The sequence below is a fragment of the Antedon bifida genome, chromosome 2 (genome assembly GCF_963402885.1).
Source record: "Antedon bifida chromosome 2, ecAntBifi1.1, whole genome shotgun sequence".
Classification (NCBI taxonomy): domain Eukaryota; kingdom Metazoa; phylum Echinodermata; class Crinoidea; order Comatulida; family Antedonidae; genus Antedon; species Antedon bifida.
In genome coordinates, this window is record NC_136227.1 from 2,294,614 (window position 1) to 2,319,417 (window position 24,804).

At 33.4% G+C, this 24,804-nt stretch overlaps 1 protein-coding gene across 3 annotated transcripts; it reads right to left on the minus strand.

The window, feature by feature from the left end:
- Nucleotides 1-5,610: 5,610 nt before the first annotated feature.
- On the minus strand, nucleotides 5,611-24,804 carry LOC144835731 (uncharacterized). 3 transcript variants are annotated; one of them, XM_078690812.1, is made up of 6 exons: nucleotides 24,240-24,804; nucleotides 20,255-20,522; nucleotides 13,407-13,553; nucleotides 10,288-10,364; nucleotides 7,933-8,069; nucleotides 5,611-7,787 (listed from the first exon to the last, which is right to left on the minus strand). In XM_078690812.1, the coding sequence occupies exons 1-6, from the start codon at nucleotides 24,599-24,601 to the stop codon at nucleotides 6,913-6,915; spliced, it is 1,866 nt and encodes a 621-aa protein (XP_078546938.1). In that variant the 5' UTR covers nucleotides 24,602-24,804; the 3' UTR covers nucleotides 5,611-6,912. The 3 variants fall into 3 exon arrangements, with proteins under 3 accessions (XP_078546938.1, XP_078546936.1, XP_078546937.1); XM_078690810.1 differs by having other exon boundaries at nucleotides 20,243-20,522; XM_078690811.1 differs by having other exon boundaries at nucleotides 7,933-8,066; nucleotides 20,243-20,522; nucleotides 24,240-24,803.

Sequence of the window (24,804 nt, forward strand, 5' to 3'; positions counted from 1 at the left end):
AGAATGTAATAAAACCTGACACCTATTTCTAAGCACGTTTAAATATTGATATATGACACTTAAAGTAATAAAATAATAGACATCCTAACTGTCTCCTCGACGCTTCCACTGCATCATTTTACGCTAATAAACATTCTCTTGCGATTCAATCGAATTCAATTTTTGTTATTTTACGATGTTGTTGGGAGAGGATACTCCTAGAGGAATAGGTTCCCTTGCCTCGTCGTCATTATGTCAACATAGTCATACTAGAAGCAGTCCTCCTTTCTGACACTTTGAGATTACGTTGTAAATCTCAAATTTCTCTGATGCAAATTTTAGGAAATAATTATTTATTATTGCAATACGATATTAAAAAGTTAGGCTATTTAGTTGGTAACGTCATAGTTTGTGTAATTCTGCGAAGAAATTACCGAATATTCAAATTCAACAAACATTTATTTCCTCAAATGCCATACAAATTAATACAAAGCATACAATGTGGACCAACCTAGAATATGATAAAGTTTTTGGTGCGTTTTAAACTATATCGAATTTGTAATAATATGGTACTAAATAAAATCAGCGTGGATATTATTAGTTTAAAATGTTGATTCGTAAATCACCGAGTTAGTTCGTTTTTCCGGCTATTATCCATTAATTGTATTCTTTACTAACTACATGATCCGTTGCATTAATTCCACTTTATCACCGCGTAAGCCATTCTCTTTATCTACGATTAAACTCCCGTGTATGCATCTAAGTGTCGATTAAATGGTAGTTTAAGCAAGATAGTGTCTAGCTAAACTCCACGATTTTAGACTTAAGTGTTCGGCATTCATTGCTACTGGTCGTCTCTAATGTTTTCTATCAAAGAATAATTACCAATAATGGTTCGACGGGAAGTACGTGGATTGTTCGCGCGAATCCGTATAGAAACGCGTTAATATACGTTGAGTTGGTAATAACTGTACGGCGGAAGTTATTGACGAATACACATTAACAAGCAATATGTTTACATAAAAGTCAACGTTACATTTGGAGGTCAACAAACATGGAAGAAATTACACTCAAGAACATTTTTCCCCCATGCAACATTTTTTTGTAATTATGAAATGATGTTTAAAAGAGTATGCGCGTACACATTCTTTGTTCGCGCCATTTTTTGTATATGGTATTCATCAATGACACTATGATTGTCTGCCGATGATTGTCTGCCAGCAAGGTCTTCAACAGAGCAAACGTGTACAAAAGATGAACAGAGGGCAAATAGGCCTATTGAATGAAATCCGTTAATAAAACTTGTTAAAAAGAATCTCATTAAACTTTTAATAAGGTATAAAATATTGCTCTAAAAATCGATGAAAAAAGTAAGGTCATGTGACACATTACAAATATTGGCATCACACGATTCGTGGAAATGACAAAAAAAATAGGCGTAAACAAAATCCAATTTAGTTTTTCCATGCATACAAAATAATTTATAATGAACCAGAAGGAGACTAATTTGGACGTTGAATCAATCATCTTTCCTTCAGTAATAACAGCAGTAGGTTAAAATACATGTAACTAATTTTAACAAATTTAAAAACTTAATTGTCACAAATGTGCATACTGTATACAATATATTCATAACTGAGAATTTAAATAAACGTGAGATAAACTCACACAAGACAAAAAAAATCAGTTATAACTCAGACTACAACTGCAATCACATCAATAAAGTTTACAGAAATTTTGTCAAAAAAATGGGCAAATATTGTGCGCATCAAACGAGGAATATTGCGTCAGAAAAGTATGTTTATAAGGCTCCTACCGTACATTTCATTATGCTGTTAGGAGCCTTCGATTTGGGAAGGACCTAGGCCCACCCTACATTTATATATATCGACCGTGTAACGCGCGCCTCAAATTTATGTTTCTTGGTGAACATTATAAAGCTCTGTCTACACTATCAAAGTAGTTTGACAAAAAAAGTGTGATGTGCCCAAATATGGTAATGATATTCCCAAATATGGTAGTGATGTATCCAAATATGGTAGTGATATGCCCAAATATGGTAGTGATGTGCACAAATATAGTAATGATATGCCCAAATGGTAGTGATATTGCCCAAATATGGTAATGATATTCCCAAACATGGTTGTGATATGACATCATTGTGTCTCTGCTTCACATTTGAATTAAATTAGAATACCAGGATGATGAGTTCATCGATGTTTGTGTTTTAAAAGACTTGGTCTTCATGTTAATAACGATGCTATTTCCTAAGTACTCTTTGGTAAGCTTTTTAAACGCGAACGTGCTTTGCTTGCGTAAAAGTTGTAAGATCACTAAACACACAAATGGATTTTCTTTATATAAAATGGTTTTTCGATGAGATTGATAATGTTCTAAGTAATTTACGTCGATTATGTGTATCCACAAACGCCGCGTAATTGAAGAGAAACATGGTAAAACGGACATTAACCTCGTCCAGAGTCGAACTTGCTGATGACATTTTAGTCATCAATTCCTTGACCAACGCGAGGCACATCGACGGTGATATAAACGAAGGTAGGCCTATTTGACGAGGCCTACACAATTTCGTAGGCCTATCGATGGTAGGCCCATTTGACGAGGCCTAGACATTTCGTAGGCCTATCGATGGTAGGCCCATTTGACGAGGCCTAAACATTTCGTAGGCCTATTGATGGTAGGCCTATTTGACGAGGCCTAAACATTTCGTAGGCCTATCGATGGTAGGCCCATTTGACGAGCGAATAGGCCTACACAAAGTCGTAGGCCTACATAATTATCAATGTTTAAATTAAACGTAAATGTTCGAGTGTAGAAGGGTCTGTTTGTAAGGTATAAATTTGCTTGTATTGTATTGGTTATCAACCCTCTTACAAACTCTACATTTAATACGAATTATACGCTGTAGACAAGTACCCGGTTTTCCAATGATTACATGTAGTGAGGAATATTGTCAGAGAAGACGGACACATTGAATATAAAACTTGTGTTACCGTGTCGTAAATGTAAACTTTATTTTATGTTTTCAAGTGAATTGTTTTATGAACTATAAAATAATGGCCTGTTTTAGGTTGCGAAAGTGATATCGACTTCTCTTACACAATATATTTTACGACTACTTGGTTTAAAAAAAAAAGAAAACGCCAAACACAAATCTATTGAGATTTTATCACCGCACGAGCGATCGGCAACTCGTGCCAGCTCGTATTCCGTTAATAATCCTGACACAATCGCGTTCGATTTAGCTCTCGTTCAATTATTGTTCCTCGCTTGGCAGAATACAAGAGGCGCTATTTAAATTAACTGACACATCGCTAACTGCCTTTTCTTCAGTTCTGCTTGCATATTTTCAGTCATTTAGTCTCGAACCAAATCAAAAGACGTATTAAAAAGAACAAAACATCCATATAATATTACATCAAGTGTCTATTAACTTCTTATTGAATTAACAAGACGAGAATCGAGCGTTTTGCCTCTTGTAACACTTAACAACAACCCTGCCAGTCTATTCAACCGTAGTGTCATCACAAGATACATTCTTCTTTATTGTTGTCGGGCGCGCAGCCTGTCTGGACGACACTGGCTAAATTTCATTACATTCAAACAGACATAATTCTAGCTATATAAACTGTAACTAACTCTAAAATATATTTGATACAGGAACTGCAATTAGGAACTAATTACCACGGTACGCAGCATATTAATTATTTTTGTAGGGATTGATTTATACTAAACCATATACATTTATAGCAATACTCCACGTCCGTAGGGTTCTTTTTCCCGCAAAATGGGACGAGAAAGACGAAAAGATTAGGCCTAGCCTAGATGAAAATAATTTGCATGAATTAAGCCTATAGTTGTGCTCCTAATTGTTATACTCCACGTCTGTAGGATTCTTTTTTCCCCGAAAAAGGGGACAAGTAGAAAAGATTAGGCCTAGCCTATAAATGAAGATAATTTGCCTGCTTTGAGGATTCATTGTTATGAATTAAGCTCATAGTTTTGGGCTGCTAATTGCTCGTCGCACTTCTGGAAGAAAGGGGCTCTTATATTGCTATACGGGCTTAATAGGACGACTGTGTTTGGGGGTAAGATTGCTTGACCGATCTCCTGCAGTCATATTACTATTTATTCAATACACAACCATCTTTAAATTACGGTATGCCGTATTTATAAAATATAGAAGTTTAAGGAGTGAATGAAAACTGTTTTTTAAAGTTTACTACATACCAATAATATATCCATTGTGTCATTCCTTGTCTTTCCGTCACCTTCGAGGCATGTGGGTATTGTTAAGATGGATACACGTGTGACGTAGATACGTACCTGTATGCAAATTATATGCGGATAAAAATATTTCTGTTCTGCAGCTCGCTTTACTGGCTTGTTAAAGCGGCAGGTTGAGAGTTCCATGTACAGATTCTTAATAAATTGAATGATACAATATATCGATGTTATATGGAAAGATTATAATAGACATAACGTTTAACAACAAAATTATATAAATAAATACAACAGCCTTATTATCATTTTTTTGTATATGAAATTATAAAATTTATGAATGTGAGATTATAAATTATGTTATGATTATTATAGAAAGTATAGTGTATAGGTTTAATATGCACGTGACAGGCTTTATCACATAGTTCAATAATCGAATATCATTATATGTGTCATCCATATAATCTTCAATCCACACCGAGTTTGGGGTAAACATCATGAGGAGAACACCCCAAGGCCACTCTACCCCAACCCAACGCCACTGATACATCTCACATCAAGGTCTCCGTAATCCATATTCCGGTTTATGAGCCAATTGACAGGAGTGTCTCACCTCCAGGCCTCCTTAATCCACCCCTAGGTTGGGAGTCAACTTGTAAGCAAATCACCAGCATTTAGCTTCCTGCACCCCGGAGTTTTCATACTCGTGATCTAACCGATAGGCCTTCACCGGAGAAATATCAAGAATCGAATAAGCCAACTAAATGCCCAAATCGTGATCAATCCTAGAAAACAGACACGAATCAACCCACAAATTGGATTTCCCCTACTTTCGCAGGAAACGATCACTGGGGGTAATTTCTTTATAAGTGACCTATGATGTTTAGCTTGAACGATAAGTGATTCATTTTATATGTGTAATGACATTCCGAAGGGGTCATATGTTGATTAAATACATGATTCATAAATATTGCCAGCAGGCATTTCATTCTTATTTATATACAACATGGACATTACCTCTTCATATTACGAAACAAGAAATCAATATTGTGTTACAGATGAACGGCGGAATAGGCTACTGGTTGGTTTCATCACATTCATGTATTGAAACATTTGAATAAAGAAAATACGCACATTATGACGTCATCAAACGCGCGCGCGTATTAATTATATTTATTGAATAATTTGCTGTTGTAGTCAATGACAGTATTTGCCATGGCTATTGTTTATGTCGTCATTATCATCAGCAATTATTAAAATATTGTCACATCATCATTCATCATATCATAATCATCATTTTCATCACAGAACATTATTTCATAATTTTGTTCCATTCAGTAGTTTATAACATTTAAAACAAAACAAAAAACACAGTACACATACAGATTATTTTCATAATAACCTCATTTTAATGAGAATATAACCATTTCAGAGATATTTTGTATTTAAAAACATTTTTTCTGTTATAGAGTTTGAGAAAATCTTCAATAACAACTTTTTAATAAACAAAAAAAATAAAATAAAATACTATGTCACGACATATAATTGTATAAAGCCATATGAGATGAACTAGCAGGTCCCAATCACTGTAGGAGTGAGAGGTAGTTAAACAGATATTATTGATATCAATCAAACATTCGAGATATATCGATCATAAGAGTATAGAAAATTGGTGATTGGTGACGTCATCAGAACAGTACAACGCAAAATTATATTAAATTTGTTTTTGAGAAAGATTCTCTGCCCGTTAAACAATGTTTGTTATACAAGTTTTCTAAAAATGGCTAAACTACAATTTTGTCGTTTTTTTTTTGTATTTTCATATAAATAGGTCTGTTTAATTCTGCTTCACTATCATACAAGAACGATACATAAATATTTATCATTATATACAGCTTTTTAATATAGACACAAACAGGGTACAGTAAGCGAAGGGGGTTCGATGATCACTGCTTTGTTTGATTGTGGTAGCGCCACCTACCCACAAGTTGACGTCAGCGATGGTTCCCGAACACCTCATCATTCGTTTGACCCAATAACATACAGATCCTGTCTTTTTTACCAAACGATATTTTTGACTAAAAACATATTTTAAAATGTTATCAATTGCACTGGTTTGTTGAATCAGACGACCAACATTCTAGATTGTTAACAAAACCGAACAAAATTCGATTTATTGTTTTTGTGTTTAGCTCTCAATCCTAAAAGTAAGTCACTCCAATCATTAATTACGTCACTCATATATATTACTAAATCAACAATTTCATTATTACTTCCTCTGAGACCATAATTATCATCGAGTCAAATTACGTCATCAGTTTGTACCTAAACCAGCCAATTACAACAGAGGATGATACGTCATCGATTCGAGTATTTAAACGTAATAAATGTTTTTATTATTATATCTGAATAATATATCTTAATTGTCAAACAATTAATTAAAAAACAATTAACATAAAATACTCTTAATAACGATCCCTCTCTGTAAACGTAATTAGCATTTTTCTAGCACCATTTTATACTTTTTCTGATGTACGTTATACAGTCAGCAAAACTGATTTGGCCCGCCAGCAGACGACTCGTCCAGGCCAGCGAATGACTCCACGCTACATTTCACTGGCTGGCTTTCTCATCATGAGTTGTAGCAAATATAGCATACTAGGAAAATGTAACCACTTTGTTAACTGTGTATCGTTATTTTGGAGTTACAACTTCACGTTTTTCCAGTCCACTAACCATTTTCTGAATGCTCTGTAGTTCATTTGTCGCCGAGCTTAGCGCAGAAGGCGTGAGGTTTGAAGCGCTCGAGTTACTAGATATCGGAGACGATGATCCCAGGCCTAAATGGCTGGCAGCAAGGCTCGTTGATCGTAAAATGTTCTCATAAGCTAACGAGGTTGCCAGTGGACTGACAGACGAGGGCATACTCGTTCCAAGTCCTAGTGAGTAGGGAGAAAATCGAAATCTTGGGTTGTTCAATATTGCACCAGCGCATGGGTTAGCGGAGTACGCCGAGCCTAGAGCATGATCGGCGTAAACACCGAGCTGGCTTTGAGCGTTAAAAGCGAATTGAGGATCTAAACAAGGGTGAGGTGTGTGAGAGTGTCCGAGTGATGTTGGCACAAAAGGTAATAGATGAGCCATGCTTCCCAAGCCTGGAAGTCCATTTGCCGCTGTCAATCCCATTGGATGATGCAGGAAAAGAGGATGTGCTCCGGCGTAAAATGGCGCCATTGCAGCAGAATGTTGAGAAGAATGTGGCGGTTGAAACAGATTCCTTCGCAAATTAACCGTGCTAGAATCATCATCTAAAAATGGTCTTTTAATTTCTGATCTTTTAGAGTCTTTTGTTGAACTACTACAATCGCGTTCTTTCTCGGGTGTTATTTTTGTTTGTTTTTCTGATTCTTCTTCTTTATCAATTCTTTCTGATTTATTATCATCATCGTCTTTTGTTACTTCGTGCATTTCGGTGTCTTTAATGTCCGTTGTATGATGTACTTTTTCATTCATTTGTTCTGTCCTCGTTCGTTCGTTTTTTCCACTATCATGGTCAATAGTTATTCCTTCTGAAAGAGAAAAAAAAAATATAAAATATAATTTTTATTCTTCATGAAAAGAAGTGCAAAATATTATAATCCAAAATACTACAATTTTACAGTAACTATATGACAAATATTTTTGTTAAAAAAAAGAAATTTAATTTGTATTTACCATGAGGTGTGTGCTTCGTGGGTTCGTCATGACGTTCGTTACTTGTCGTACTAACTTCGGAAGTTTCCGGTTCTGTATCACTTTCTCCATCTTGCGGATCTCTAGACTCCATATCGAAACCCGTGGATTGATATCTTCTGAAACAAAGAAAAATACATTAAAATAAATGTTTCTACCGTAAAAATACAAATTAATATTATCAATACCTTTTAAAAGCCATCCATTCCAGGCAATCATGCTGCCTGCCTTTATTTTATCTTTAGCAATTTTGAAAGATGGAATTGAATAAAAAGGTTATGACGCCATTTTATGTAAGCAAAGTTAACTAACGTGCGAGATAATTAGTCTTCGTTTCAAGACTATAATTTTCAATTGTACGTATTTTATCTCTATTCTCCAACTCATTAGTATCTGAGTAGCGAGCGCGTAATCAACTTTAGCTAAGTGTCTCTAACTTGATGTTCATAATAGAATTTTAACTACACATCATTAGCCGACACAATAACAGAATTAAACGCATTTTCTAGATAAATGCGACGAAAACATTCCTCCCTTGGCAATACCATTTTCGATATTGTTAGTTTTATGCACTCGGAGATTTATCAGACCCTGGGGCGAAAATTAGAACATTATTGAACCCCACATTGTAATCTAGCGAAGATTACATCGCTTTTCATTGATTTTTTAATTCGATTCAAAAGACTGAAAGAGAGAAGACAAATGCGGGAAAATACGTCGTACCCCATCGTTCCTAATAGCATCCATGATTAAATTTGACACAAGGGACATTTTAGAATTAGCAAACAAATCATGGTAAATTTGGTTTTTGACAGTTCTTCTATACGATAGCTTCATTAAGCATTTGACTTAGACTGCAACCGTTCTTGGCGATTAATCGAGTAGATCTTTAGTAATAATAATATCGACGATAAGTAATGTATTTTTTCACAGATCATAGACTCTAAGCGTCTGGTTGGTAATCAGCGACACAAAAGCTCCACACTTTGATTTGTCACAATTCACAACTCTTCAATATCTTTTTTCTCTACAGAGATTTTAATTTTGTATCGACATTTAAGGTAGGACAATACGAAAAGGTTAAGGACCGCGTGTGTCCTGCTCGAACGCGCATACAACAAAAGAATGCTTATCATTTTATTTCTAAAAATCGTCGTATAACTAAACACCTCGGTAATAAAAAACATTGTTGTAAATTATCTATTACAGAATCGCAGTCATTTTATTCGTTTGCTTTATTGTCTACATTCACACTCATTTAACCGAGGTTTTAAAACGGTATAAAAGGGGGTCGTTCTGGGGTAGTAAACTTGATAATTTGTCTCTTCTGTTCCCATCGATTTCACCATTAACTAAAAAGTACAACGCTAAGGTTAAATTTAAACAAACTCGCTCGCCGTTCTTTTTAAGATTCAGCCGGTAACACCTGTTTGTAATAATACCGCACATTGTGAGGTCTTCATTAATTTCTCCTTGCTTCAACAATAGCTGTACTTGCAATTTTTTTATATAAATCGGAAGAACTATTAAAGAGTCATAAATTACAGCAATCGTCTTCTTTTATGTGATATTTAATTTAATATCTGTTTAAATTGTTCGCAGTATCTATTTTTCTAACATTTTAAACTGCTATTGTTATTGTATTTAGCGGTTAGTAACGTATAACGTTAATAAATGGTGACGCTACAACTAACATACACGCGTCTCTTAATAATCATTGAGATAAATGGAGCCTTCAAAATCCAATTGAACAAGACGAAGATATTTTTTTAAATGTTATTATTCTAAAGAAACGTTTTAAATGTCAAGTTGAGGTCATACACAAGACGACACTCCAGTTAGTTGTCGTTTAAAAACAACAGAGTGTCTATCTTATATTTTCGACCAATTTGTCATCTATCGAACGGTGAAGAAAATTAACATTTATGACAGTCACAATTATTGTGAATCGTCGAGAAAACGATGAAGCGAGAAAGCATTTATTCAGTTCACGCTTTTCTCAAAAGAACAATCCACAAAAAGGCACGAAGAACTTATTACCCGCCTTGAAGTAGGAAGTTTAGCGAACGGCAGACGATAAGTTTGCCCGCGGCGACACTGTATCACTCGTCACTGCCGTAAACCATAACAATAACAGCGATCAAAAGAAATCATCCTTCATGAAATATAAATGAGCACTATAAAATAACGTACTCTCTGTATCGTATGTCGATAAATGGTAACACTTTTAGGAAAGGTCTTTAAAGGCATTTGATGCATTTCAAGAACGTATTGAATAAAACGCCTAGACTCATAAAACATAAGTGTTGTAATTTTAAAGTATTATTTTGAACCTACCTTTTTTCTCGCTTGCCTGATCCCTGATCACGAAAACCTTTCGCAAACGGATTATGATCGATTTTCAATTGCGTTATCTGAAATATTAAAAAATAAAAAAAGATGATAAATAAAATTAAATGCTACAACAGTCGGATCTATAAATTGAATCAAGTTATTATTGGCGATGAAACTAAAACATTTATTCATCGATTAGTTTAATTTTTAAAATTTAGTATATAAAGTAATACTAATAGGCCTAACACACGTGGTGTGGAATAAAATATTTTCAATGGCTGTCAATTTGGTCTTAAAGAAAACGTGGTTGTTTCTTTGTATCCATCGACATCGCTTTGTTAACGTCGTTTACAGATGGTCGAATATTATCACTTAAAATGTAGGTCTAAAACATATTACATTTTAAAATCTGAAGAGCTTGAATACGCTTCTTAAATAAATTTGTTTTTAATTAGAATCAATACGATTTAATTTAGAGTTACGCATTCGTTCAGTTAACTACCGTTTAAGTCATAACAGGCCATTTAACCCATTCCACTTATACATCTATTCACTCATGCTAAGTATATTGGGAATTATATAATAAATCCTCTGGCAACCACTTCAACTCATACTTGCTGGAAAATAATATGATGAATATTCATTAGCTGTGGTTAACATTTCAGCCAGGGTTATTAAACCCCCTACTCGAGCGTGTTACGGTCTTTAAGGGGATATATACCGACCGTTGCATAATCCGCCATATCAAGAAATTAAGATACAATCAACTAAGTAAAGCAAATATGGCGATATTATTGCCTTCTGTGAAGGACCATCGACCATTCATGTATTTTGCAGACGATACATTGCTAGTTTCTTCCCGCCTATTTATATCAGATTGAAAACCACGCGACTCAGGCGCCAGCGTCATTACGAGAAAGCAGAAAATCATCCGAATAAAAAAATAATAATCTACCAAAATACTCACACCAAGTACCTATCATTTCTCAACATTTAATCTGCACGGATTTGAATAATGAGTTTATTTTCGATAAATGTTTATCGTGAAAAATAAAAATTGCCAATTAACCTATCGTTATCAGAAACCTTCTGCCCTAATAATCGTTTCGAGTGTTTACTATTTGTAATTACAATAAGTAAATCACACTCTATTTTCTACTTTACTTCGATGCGATCTGATAAAGCAAACTCAAACAGAAAGATGATGTACTTTTTAAAACATAGTAAAAGTAAATATTCAATGGTTTGATATTATGCTCATATTGTTCAAAGTGTAATCTGAACTTTGACCCATAAATACGTTCGTATCGCGTAAACTTTAAATTGTCAAAACTTCACATAAGATTAGTTTATTGATGAATGATGTGTCAATTATAACTAGCGGCCATTTTAAAACTGCATTCTAAAAACACCCGTAAGGTTTATTAAATTTGTTATAACACTTTTAGGGTCATAGTTCAAGAAATCAGAGCATTATGTCTTTTCACCATACTCGTCGAGTTCATTATTTGTAACCAAAAAAAAACCCATGAAACTGCCATAGTAAAAGGATAATGACAACGAAATAAATACCCTTCTGCTTTTACAGTTTAGAAGAATGTGATTTAATTACTGGCGGCCAAAAGTCTGTTATTCTGCGCATTAATTAATGTCAATCAACATACGCTAAGCTGTAGTTATTAATGTGTTTCTTGATTAAAATTAACATACATATATTTTAACTTGTGAACAATGACCTAATTAAAACAATTTAGATTTTCAACTCATCACAAAGAATTAAGACACAAAAGAAATCAAATAATGATGTGTGTCCATTTTAGGATGATGACTTGCGAACCATTTGCAGTTTTAACACCGTTGGCTGTTTTATAACATCAACACTCTGTTATTAAAACGTTAATTTGTACGTGAGAATAGGCGATAGTTGTTACTATATTGTATACCAAAACGAATGCCCTTATGGCACGTATCAACTATTATATTCATTGGATATAGTCCTCAAATAATAACAATTCAATCCTATACTCCTTCATTCTTGTGCTACAATATCGGACAGATAATTAAAATGTTTTTTTATTATTTTTTCTGGCGCCAATATATTCAAAACTTAGTGCACTACACTACAGTGTGTTGAGAGATATAGTACGGGGTTAATATTGATCACAACTTGTGTGAGAGTTAAATAATAACCCGGACTTATAATTCACTATAATTTAAATATTAAAATATACCAAGATCCATTGTCACGATTCTTAGAATTGTCAATTTAAGTATAATGTTCCCGACAATGTTGTGGGAGGTTTATTATTAATGAAATGTAACAATTGTCACAAAAAATCATCTTAATTTGTTGCGCAGTTAACCAAAAGTTTCTTTAAAGAGGGAGTGATCTTTCCTATAAAAAAAAACTTCGATAAATCGTTGAATCAAATATACAGTCATTGTAGTACTGTAGCCGGTGCGTTACAATGTCTTCCACTATCAAGCATCTTCATAAATTATTTAACATTTAACTTTGGTTGGTGTTAAACTACCGCACTGCGGAGGAGCCACAAGAGGTTGGTTGGTGTTGTAACCCCCGCACTGTGGAGCCACAAGAGGTGTTACTAATTAACACGACGCATTGTAATCGTGTTTATTTCTTGTACTTTGTAATAACTCTTGTTTTATGTATCCCAACTCCCAAGAACATAATAAATGCAAACACGCAAAAAAAAAATGAAATACTACACACACAAGAGCGTTTATTATTTACTGACTGGGGTTTACAAAAAAAGCCGCGACACCGGATGCGGCGGAATGCGGCCGGCCGGAGACAACCGTCCTGGTTTATCAAAAGCGAGACGAAGGAGCGGAATACGAGGTGGTTTAACATCAGGGTCCAACATAACAAACAGATGCTAATGAGTAATGTGTGTCCACACGAGGAGATGGTTGACAGAGTTAAGACGTCATTTTGTAGGTCAGCCAACAACTAGAGCTGTTAACGCATGAATCAAGCCCCCGTCTCAAGGTCGCCATGTTCTATTCCCTTTAAAACATGAGACCCACTAATAAAAGATGCCCTCATTAAATTAAGCTAGGCGCCTATGTAACATTTGGAAATGCCGATATCTACATACCTTCTCGTTCTGGTAGGCTGTAACAGCTATAAATTCGGTCTCTCGAAACACGAACGTACGGAACTGGCTCCATGGTAACTTGAGGATATCATTGGCCTTAACGATATGAAAACGAGGCTGGTACTTATGCATCGAGTTAAGTATTGTCTGCAAAAAATAAAGCATTAAAATATATTATTATTATTATTATTTGCCGCATCTACATCTACATCTTTACTTATTTTTTATTTGGACGCAATTTTATCAGTACTTTTTAACTACTTATATTTTGTCGCATTTGTTACGGTATATCTGTGTGCGTTGGTCAAATAAATAAATAAATAAAATGCAGTTTATCTTTTTAATTATAAATATGAAAGTTGTAGCTTTAACAACATTGTATAGTTTTTATATTCGAAATGTCTTCTATTGCTAGCTTTGATTAGTGTCGACATGTTAAATCAAAAAGAACCGACAATGGGGTGTTGCGACGTCATCAACTGTACTTTTAAATTAAGGGCACCATATGTTTATTGACCTAGTTACATACAGTCATTTACCAAATGTAATTTGGAGAACAAAACAAAATTATTAACAACGTTTCTAAATGACTCTCTATTAAAAAATTATCCAAGAAAATATTATATAATAAATAAGTCTAGGCCGGGCTTACAGAGGAGTAAAATAATCTAGTACGCATGGTCAGTTCGTTCGTCAAAAAGTCAAAACAAGTTTAAACTGACAACATTTAAACATAAGATACGTATGTCTGCCTATACAACTGTTATTTCGACAAAGTACATTTTGAGCAGCAGGTATAGATGATGGAATTGCTGACAAATCAGACGACATTCATTGTCCACTAGATCGGTCCCTAGGGGCCCGGGATGAGTTGGGGGTTGGGCAATGCTTGACGAGTTAATGCTAAATAATAGTATAGTAATATAACTGCTATTTCCTGTTACAGTACAGGAGAAATAACACATTACGTTAAGTTTAAAGTCCTTTAATAGCGTTTCCTGAATAAGGGTCATGCCATGTAAAATAACTGCATAAGCTTGGTATGGTTCCCACTCGGACACAACGCAAGAAAACGTAAACGCAACATGGAAACAAAGCGCAACGCAGGGAAAAGTAAGTAAGTAATTTGACCAATCACGACCACGATAACTCATACAAACTGTCGCTTGTGATTGGTCAATTCAGTGCGTTGTATCTACAGTACGTCTTTGCGCTGCGTCCAATGGGAACCAAGCTTTACATTGTTTTTAAATATTACAATATCAAACGTTGTCATCATAAATAACTACTTTAAAATAATTAAGTATCGTATAATTAAACAAGAGACATTACGTAACTAAGTCAGCAGTTTATTATTCAATCCTTAATTTATAAGAAAAGAAATAATTAAATCGTAACGGATCATGATTTGATTAAGTGAAAGCGTTCCTAATGACGCGACTTGTGCTTTAATGACGCGACTTGTGCCTTTTTCTAAAGTTCTTAAATCATGATCTCGATTCGGTTACCAAAGATTAATTTAAACTCATTACAATCCAAGTAGGCCAAAATTCGATTATTGTAATTTATTTCTGTGATTTGTATTCTTTAATAGACTTAACCATGATTGACAATGTTAAACATTTTCTATAAACAAACTTAAAATAATCTCTTTATTGAGGATTTGTTGAAATTCGCTGGGGACTTGTTAGGTCGAAATTGCTCGTTATTAAGTGGATAATGTATGAACCGTGGCTTCTAAATTTTAAAGCAAGACCGGTTTGGAAAGCTCTCCTGTCCCCAGCCCATTACTAAACAAGTCCACAATGCTAAGCCTCTATCAACTGGTCGCGTTGCTATGTGTCCCCACTGATCAAGACGGGGTTGTAAAGCCTCTCTGCCGGTGTCAAAAGAACGATTTGTCCAGTCCTGATCAAGCTTAAAACTATGCTTATTGGTCAAATTGTTATTTGTATACATAATAAATACAGAATATCATAGAGATATGGTTCAAAAATATGTCTATATCCTACACTATATTCCTCTGTGAAAACATCACATGGCCTAGAGAACAGAAGCTCGACGATCTATAGGAATTAATCAGGAAATTAGCAGGCAAACCCCTTTAATGACTAAAGTAAACATGGCGCGAACAGACGATCTACTTTATAGTTAGCCTTTCGAGGACGACATCGTATACACAGTGCTCAATAGTATATAAAAAATATTAATCTCATAAATTACAGAAGCTTGTTTACTGTGTATCCTCATATTAATTATTTTGGTTAAATTGTACTCTGTTTTATCAATGTAGGCCTATCTGTAATACTGTATAATAATATTAGTAGTAGATGGGTCATTAGATCATTATGAAATAATTTTTCAAGCTCATATTTTAATAGAAAACATTTTTTAATTCATGAGTCGTTTCGAACTGTGTCGTAATGTAACATTAACATTCAGCCTTCCGCATAAAGGGTGCTCATACGTCACGAAAGCGATATGAATTCATTCGTTAAAGCTCAACCATCGTACAAAAAAACAAAAAAGTATCTAGCGTAGAAGAATTCCTACACGTAGTTCAAATGTTATCAACGATAATTTACAACTAATGTGTAATATACTAGTCCTTAACTCAACACGAACATTATAAGTCTCTTGAACTTGCTACCATTACCGGCAATACAACTCTCTTATCAAAACATTTACGGCAAAAGGTGCGATTAAGTATTGCCGTTTATACCACCTTTTGTTTACTTTTGAAAATAATTGCCGAGTTATGGAGGTATAAATCGTTGATAATCACGGTGCTAAGGGACTATAACCCTATAACACTCAAGAGGATAATAGAATTGAAATGTGTGGATTATTCATAAACATAATGATAATACACCGTGGATCACTTGTGATACAAAGTCGTAAAAACACCGCCGCGAAATTAACCCCGAACGAACAACACTTATATGTACTTTTAAACAAGCTGGTATCTTTACACCCGCGACGAAATGTTGCTATGTTATATCCTGTAAAATGTCAAATGTATACAGTACTTGTATATAGTACTTTCTACATCATACTTTAATACAGTACAAATAGCATTTAGGCCTATGCCTGGCTTGCTTAAATATAGTTTTTGTTTCAAAGAAGCTAACGATAATGTAGCACCTTGCCGTTGTAAATACAGATGATTAAAACAAAAGCAGGCGACGAAAAAAGCATGAAAAAAGGCGAATTTTAACTAAAACAATCGTAAGAAAATTCGTAAGAATTGTATTTCGTGTTTAAAAGTGCTATTCGATATCGCGAAACCGCCCGAGGGGCGTTTATAGAAGGAGCCACACTTATTAATTGAAGACAAACTATCAATGCTCGTATCGTAATATTCAATCGAGATCGTCTGCAATCGTTTATAATTGCGCCAATTTTCTTCTATGAAAAGGGAAATTCAAAAGCTCGTTTTGAACAATACGATCTATTATGGAAAGAGACAGTGTTTAGAAGACGATGTACTTTTTGGAACAATTTAAAACTCGGGGTTTACGCACTTAACAGCGTAATTAAATCTTCAATGGATCGAATATAAAAATATTATCTTTAGTAAAATACAACGTGGCAACAAATGAATATGTTGATTCTGCTTAATACTAAAGTGTTTCTACAAACGTGAATAAAGCGTGGTTCTTTATATTATACAAGAAACAAGTATTATAACAAGATAGCCACTTTGTTTTGTATGTAACCGATAATCGACTCATTTTGTTAATTATTTTAATACACCAACGAGTCGTATTTTTAGTCGTCATTTCAGCAAAGTGATTTTTTAATTCAAAATGCATAACAATGCTCCAAACACGTTCCAATTCTAAACAAATTTTGTAGCGTTTTTCAAGATGTAAACTTGAAAACGGACTATAACGGGCGTAGATTATTAGCCGTTATTAAGACGCAGCACGAAGTGAAATAAACAGTTTACATGATAATCTATACCTTATACAAGTTACTAAGTAAGAAATTAGCCAAATTGAAGAAGTTTATGATGATTTTGAACGGCAGTTTATCAACAACTCTTCGTGTATGTGGTGTTTAACGTAACACAGAATGTGCTCAGTTACTAGCTTACTTAACTCACGATGAATTAATCAATTAGAGATCTTCAAGTCTAATTAACAGAACTATGATTAATTACACATTGTATGACTTCAAACGGATGGCGTTTTGTTAACGACACGAAATACATAAACATGAGTAAACTCTAAAACTCTAAAACAGTAAATACGCTTGACGGATGTGATTACGCGAAACATTGTTTTATGTTACCATACGAAAGGGGGAAATCTTGAATTTGTTATTGCAATGGAAATGGATCTATAATTGATTGATACGATAGGTGCGGTCGATTCTTAACTTCATCAAACAGTCGGTAAAAACATTGTAAACATATTTCTCTTAACTTTTGCTGAAAATGAATCACGCAGTTTGTATCGGTAATATTCACTTACATTCCAAAGTTTTCGTTTCTTGATTAACACTATACTTTAAAAACGAGTGGAGACTTAACGCGAAATGGAGATGTTCATTTGCGAAAGTTACACCTTGATTTTATTAGAAGGACACATATATTGTGTGGTTTAAGGATCTATTTCACAAAAACAAACGTACTTAAAAATCAATCGCATTTACCCTTTCATCAAACAAGTACTATTTATTGTTAGAGCGTCTTTATCCATTGAACACGTTGGTAGCCAACACTGGTTGGCGCCAGCTATCGAGCTTAGCCAGGCGGCGCTAACGCTCACTTTGTATCACCACCACGATCTTATGTACACAGAGAAAAATGATTATGTATTTAGCGACGAAAACATAGTTTAACAGTTAAATACATGTCGATAATGGCAACACAAATGAACGCTTTAGGCCCCTAAGTATAATTTTTTCGAGATTTCGTTATTGATTATATAGGAGTTCACGTTAAATATTTAATTGTTATTTTTTAGCTACAATACAATACTGCATCCAACAACAAATACCAAGAAAAAGTTAAATTAAACTGCCTTTTTTATGATTCTTAAGATTTGATTTTTATAGCCAAATAAAAATTATGTACTTAGCAAAACAAGCGAACGAAATGTGAGTTATGGGAGTTTGAATACGACGAAATATTAATTATAATTAACATGTTAAAACGATGTCACAGGTTTACTCAATATACTTTTGTTAGAATTGTTAATTTCCTTATTACTACGAACGAGATAATAAAACAACAAAGCCTATAGAGTGCGAGTGAAAATTCACGATATATTTTATGTTGTCCGATTCAACGAAAAAAATTAATAATGTCGATATTTTATCTTTTAAAATAATCGTTTGTGGTTTATTCTGATTTAATAACACGTGTTGTTTCTTTTAATAAACAGAAGCAATTTGCATTTGTTTACAATCGATAAAACATTTAATTTCTTAGCATTTTAGTCGACGTACAATAAAGCTGCATCTTGTACAAAGTGTCCTATATAAATGTTTTTATGTTAGATTTGTTAATCGTGCGATTTTCTTCGCAATGTGTCACATGTTGCACTCTGTTTGACCTCATTTGAACTCGTTATATTTTAAATTGTGGCTTATATGCAAGTTAGCGTTGTCAATCAAAACTCGCAATAAGATTCGGCGCCAAATTGTGAGTGATATTTTGTCACTACTTTGATCAGATATTGAGCCAGAATTCTACAGTCAAACATCACAATTCATCAAGATGCTAAGCCGGTGAATTATGAGCTGAAGAGTTGCTAAATCCTACAAAAAACAACCCACTTCATACGTGCTACAGGCCTGATAAAACAAATCAATGCACGCGATCGACGCTTTCGTTAAAATTAGCAAGATTTATATTGAACGTGCGAGAAATTCGCGAAAATTCATTTTTATCTTTCGTTAATCGAGTAGAGGGTTGGGCTACCTCGAGGCAAGTGGAGGCGGAGAGAACTAATAAATTGCGATATTTTTTAGTTTGACTTCCGAAGTTACGCATGCTTAATCTAACGTTTCCATCAGACAATCGTGCGTAAACCAAACGCAAACTGATTATACAATCATATAATATTACAACTAGAATAATCCGGAATGGTGTTAGCGTAATAACAAAAGAAAGTCATATGGTTACGTTTGAAAGATTTAACAATTAAATGTATTAATATCTTGAAGAGAATATTAATAGTAAGATAAATTGAAAAGAATACTATTAATAAAAAAAGGTTGTTGTGTTGGGGTTTTTTAAACGATCTGATAGAATACAATCGTTATATTTAAACGTTACTCCATCAAACATCAAGCATGCATATTAAAGTGTAAGATTCAACAAAAGTATCAAAACACGTTTTTTTTAATACAGCGTTATCTCAAAATATGATTTATAAAACGAGGGTTAAATTTAATAATTTAGTCTCTGGGTTGCAATTGGTGCTTTTATAGGCAAAAACAAATTATACTCTACTGTACTCTATCGTATAGACCTACTGTATGCTAATTTAATATTTATCGTTTTTACTGTCTTTGCAAAACAAACAACCATGATAGAAAAAGTTACCTCGACAACATGGACACGGTCCGTTATTATCTACAGCATTATAGGTTGGTTGGTATTTATGTCGTAACAGTAAATTTAACACGGGTTACGTATATCTACAGTTAGTTGGTTAGTTATTATTTCATAACGGTTATAGTGGGCAACACTCCTACACAATTCACTAGGCCTTGCGGTATAGGCCTAATATTATTATTATGAGTTTCTCTATATTATATAGTGATGAATGTTTTAAATACGAAGAAAATCGCGAAGAAAAGTTTGTATAAAAGAGCCTTACATGTGTACTTACAAATCCATGTTTGTCCGATATGTTATTTGTAAGTTTTAGCTTGTGGAACGAAACGACTTTCTGCATCCATTGCTCCCCGGTGCTCGGAGAGTCCGGGTGGATGTACATCCTTTTGGGCATCTCTGGGTCCGCCTTTCCCGCCACCATCCACCGGGAATTGTGAAATTTATACCGACAATCGTCGGCTGCTACTATGTCCATTAGAAGGATATATTTAGCGCGTTTATCTAGACCAGAGACACGCACTTTGAACGACGGAAACATACGTCTGTAAATAACAAGAACAAGTTGTTAAAATCAGTTTATAACTTGCAAAGCAAACGAACAGGTGTAAATAAATGCTGCATAATGTTGTCTTCCTAAATATATATCTTAATAAACATATTAACTATTAGTGTTCTTAAATACATACTAATATCAATATACATTATGTTTAACTAAACGTTATCGTTCTTGGAAATCAAACGAAAAGGTGTAGGCCTAAATAAATGCTGATATATAATGTTGTCTTCCTAAATATATCTTAATAAATATATTATTAAAATAGTGTTCTGAAATACGAATGTCGATATACATTATTTTTAACTAGGCCTAAACGTTGTCGGAATGTAAACAAAATTAATCATTAATCATACAGAATAGAAACTTATAACATTTACTCAATTACTCATACATATAATTCGGCGATTTACATTTGACCCAACTATTAAACTGTTCAGGGTTACAAACTATAATGGTAATCCCAGATATGAAATAGGCTGTGCAATAGCTTGACCCGTCTCACTCGTTAGTACACAAGCGATATGTAATAATTGGTTGGTAAACCAATCGCTCTTATACTTCATTCAATGAAATCACAACAAATAATCTGTAACTATTTTTCCAGATGATTTGTTTTGATGTTAACGTATCGATGACAGTATTTGAAATATACTCAAATGATCAATCTCATTTATGCTAAATTTATTAATACAGTTTTGGATTAATACTTTCTGATTTGTATAGCATACCGTTTAGGCCTACTGTTTATTCGAATATTTAAATTAACTATATATCTATATAACTAACTATAATATGCTTTTTTTTAAATCAATACAGATACAGTTAAATATCTAAAGTCATACCACTTGAGGAACCGTTAATATATACATTTTGTTTAACTATAGGCCTATAATATCTATATAACTAACTATAATATGCTTTTTTTTATCATACAGTTAAATATTGAAAGTCATATCTGTACTAGTTGAGGAACCGGTAATATTTATATAAATCTTTTTTCTATAACATAATATTGACTAACTTTACAGGCACTCTTAAACCATATTTATTGTTCGGTTTACACATGCGTTTGATATATTCAGTGTAAAGCAACTTAAGCTATAGAATTTAATTATTATAAAACTCATTTATTATGTATAGGTTAATTTCCTTCTAAACAAATGTTTTTAAAAATATATTTTATGAACAACTTGATGTTACAATTCCAAAGTGCTTAGAAAAAGCCTCAAATCGCATTTGGAAACGTTTTAGACCATTTTGAGCATTTCGCATGTAAAAATATTAATCAAATTATATTAATACAAATACAATGACTTACAATAACTTTCATTATATAAATTTAATATTTAATATTGATCAGGGCCTACCGTATTCTGTATGTTCAAATATACTTATGAACAACTTGTATAATATTAATCAAATTATATTAATACAATACAATGAGTTATAATAACTTTCGTAATATTATAACTTAATAATTTGTTTTTAATATTTAGTATTGATCAGTATTTTTTAAATAATAGGGCTCTTTATTAATATTATGATAAACTGCTAATCCTTTTAATGGACAAATGCCTTACTTGATACACGCCTTCGTTTAGCGTATGTAAAGTCTATCACATAAAACATTCCTTTACTCGGTAATATTACAAATTTCAATATTAGAATCAATATCTTAAACACTATGCAGCCTAGAATGACATACGAGACATGTTTTCAATTTACAACTACTTGAGTATATAGGGCATAACATACGAAAAATGATTTATTACGTTGTATACAGCCCTGTATAAGTTATAAACAGTAATTGGTATGCATAGTAGGACTATTAAAATGTACCGAGTATGTTTATATTAACATTTTAAACAAACAACTGTTGTTATGTGGTTTGTATAACGAGTTTATCAACAGAATATTGGTGATAAAATGATGGTATATCTTGAACATGCTAATTTAAAGGATAATTGTTATTGCATAATTTGCAGGGTACTATTAAGTATTGTATTATGTATAAATATAAAATTATACGGTTATAAATATGTATATTAGGCCTACTACGGTAATACATTAGGCATGATAACGTATGTAACAATGCTACATATAATTATATATAAATGTCTTCTTGATGTGTTTAAATGTTTGATGATTTTTGTATACAGCATTTATTTGTTTTGTAAATACAATGCTTTCAGCTTTTTGTATTGAGATATTTTTAAACCGAAATAAATAAATGAATTTATACAATTCTATTTCTTAAATTTCGTTGGATACTTTAGTTTATTAACAATTCTACAATACAGTTTAAAACATAATTTTTACTGTCTATCCTACACAGTAATAATAATAATTGTAAGGAAATATATACGATCTATAGTTGAACTAACACATTTTAGTGGATAGATTCTAATACATGACTGTTGGCCAGTTGGAATTTATTTTCTCTAGCCTAGCTAGAACTTCTAGCCACCTCGAATCGTGACCGGAGCCGACGCCCTTTAATCGGGGGAGATACTTCATAGGTACACTTACAGTAAAGCCTGAACTGAAGTACAAAGCAGGTGCTATTATGTATTGTCTAAACTGATCAAAGTTTTCCTTTTCTGATTTTGACACTAATGGACAAGACACGGAACCACCTGTAATACCAACCAAACGGAAACCCTAGCCTAGCCATCCTTTACCACTCAAACGAATAGTCCTTTGATCCACATGGGATACGGTTCAATTCGCACGGTGGACAACTCCACGGGCAATGCCCTAAGGAGGTACAATACCAACATTTAAAATACAAAATCTATCTAAAATCTCTACACAATAACATTACGTGTGAGTGTACTTTTTACTTAGTTAGCCTAAACCATAAATAACAATGAAGCAAAACCACAAACGATCAATTGGTTAAAAAGTAGAATAAAAAACGGCTAATCGGCAAATATATTGTAACTGTTGCTTTGTTGTTAGCAAACTATTTAAATTGGAGACACATATCTTCTTCATTTATTAATACCTTATTTAACATGGTCGATCACTGATTGCAATTCAAAACAAATGCTCTAGCTAGTGTCAAAACCAGGGTATGCTACATAAACACACAAAGCCAAAGGTAGACATTTATACAGAATGTCAATATATACATTACGATTGCTATTCTGTCAATATTGTTTGAGTATGAAAGTGTTATTAACAGTAAAATGAACACATTCTATTACTTATAACAAGGTTTTCAATGAAACCAGTGATTAGGCCAATTAGATATAGACTAATGTTATAGTATATGTTTTAATCTATATAAGATAGTGAATAAGATATTATTTTAATATCTGCCTTTAAATGGTAAGACTAAAGAGTATATAATATATAATAATGAAATATTTTTCCCACTATAAACAATACTAATACTAACAAAGATTGTGATATCTCAATCACATTATTTATACATTAATGTAAAGTTAAAAGATCATCTAAGTTTGGTTTTAAACTTACATTTTACAATTGTTAACTATACAGCCACGTGTTTATTATAGGCTCTCTAAACGTTTATCAAGTGAAATTTAATAAATACTAAATATGAATACTTAAATACAAAGCTTATTTTTTAAAGATTACAATACAGTACTTATTAATAGTAAGTTGATTTAGTAATCTTACTTATGCTTAACTATAACTAAATTATTCTGAGATTACTAAAAAGATAAAAACTTACCTTCCAGATTTTGTTATAACCATTTCAGTTCCAAATTTATGAAATTGATCCCAGAGCTCCTTCCCTTCTAACATAACCTGTGGGTCATCAGTGTCTCTTTCTTGTTGTTCCAAACTTGGAAAAGGCCGAAAAGATGGCCTTTGAGATGCAAACAAATCATGTGAAAACGGGTTATGATGAGGATCCGAAAGTTTTGGTAGGCTAAACGATGATGGGCTGGGAAGTCCATGTGTATGCCCTGGTACAATCCCAGGGAAAAACTGTGGCTGAGTCAAGATAGTCTGAACAGAGAAATCTGTTCTTCTTGGTGGTAAGATAGGAGCGTAAGCCATACCAGTATCCGAAAGCCAAGACTGCTTCATCAAAAAGATATTCCAAAAAGATGTTTTATTTAAGTGATATGTAACAATCACCTCACTCTCTAAGGCCTAGACACTAACTGTTTTTAAACTTGACAGCACTGTACTATATTACCATGAGAGCAGTTCAACACGCTGCCGTCGCCCCGTTAGTTTATATCTCTAGTAGCCTCATACGTAAACTCCGTGAATACATTTACACACAC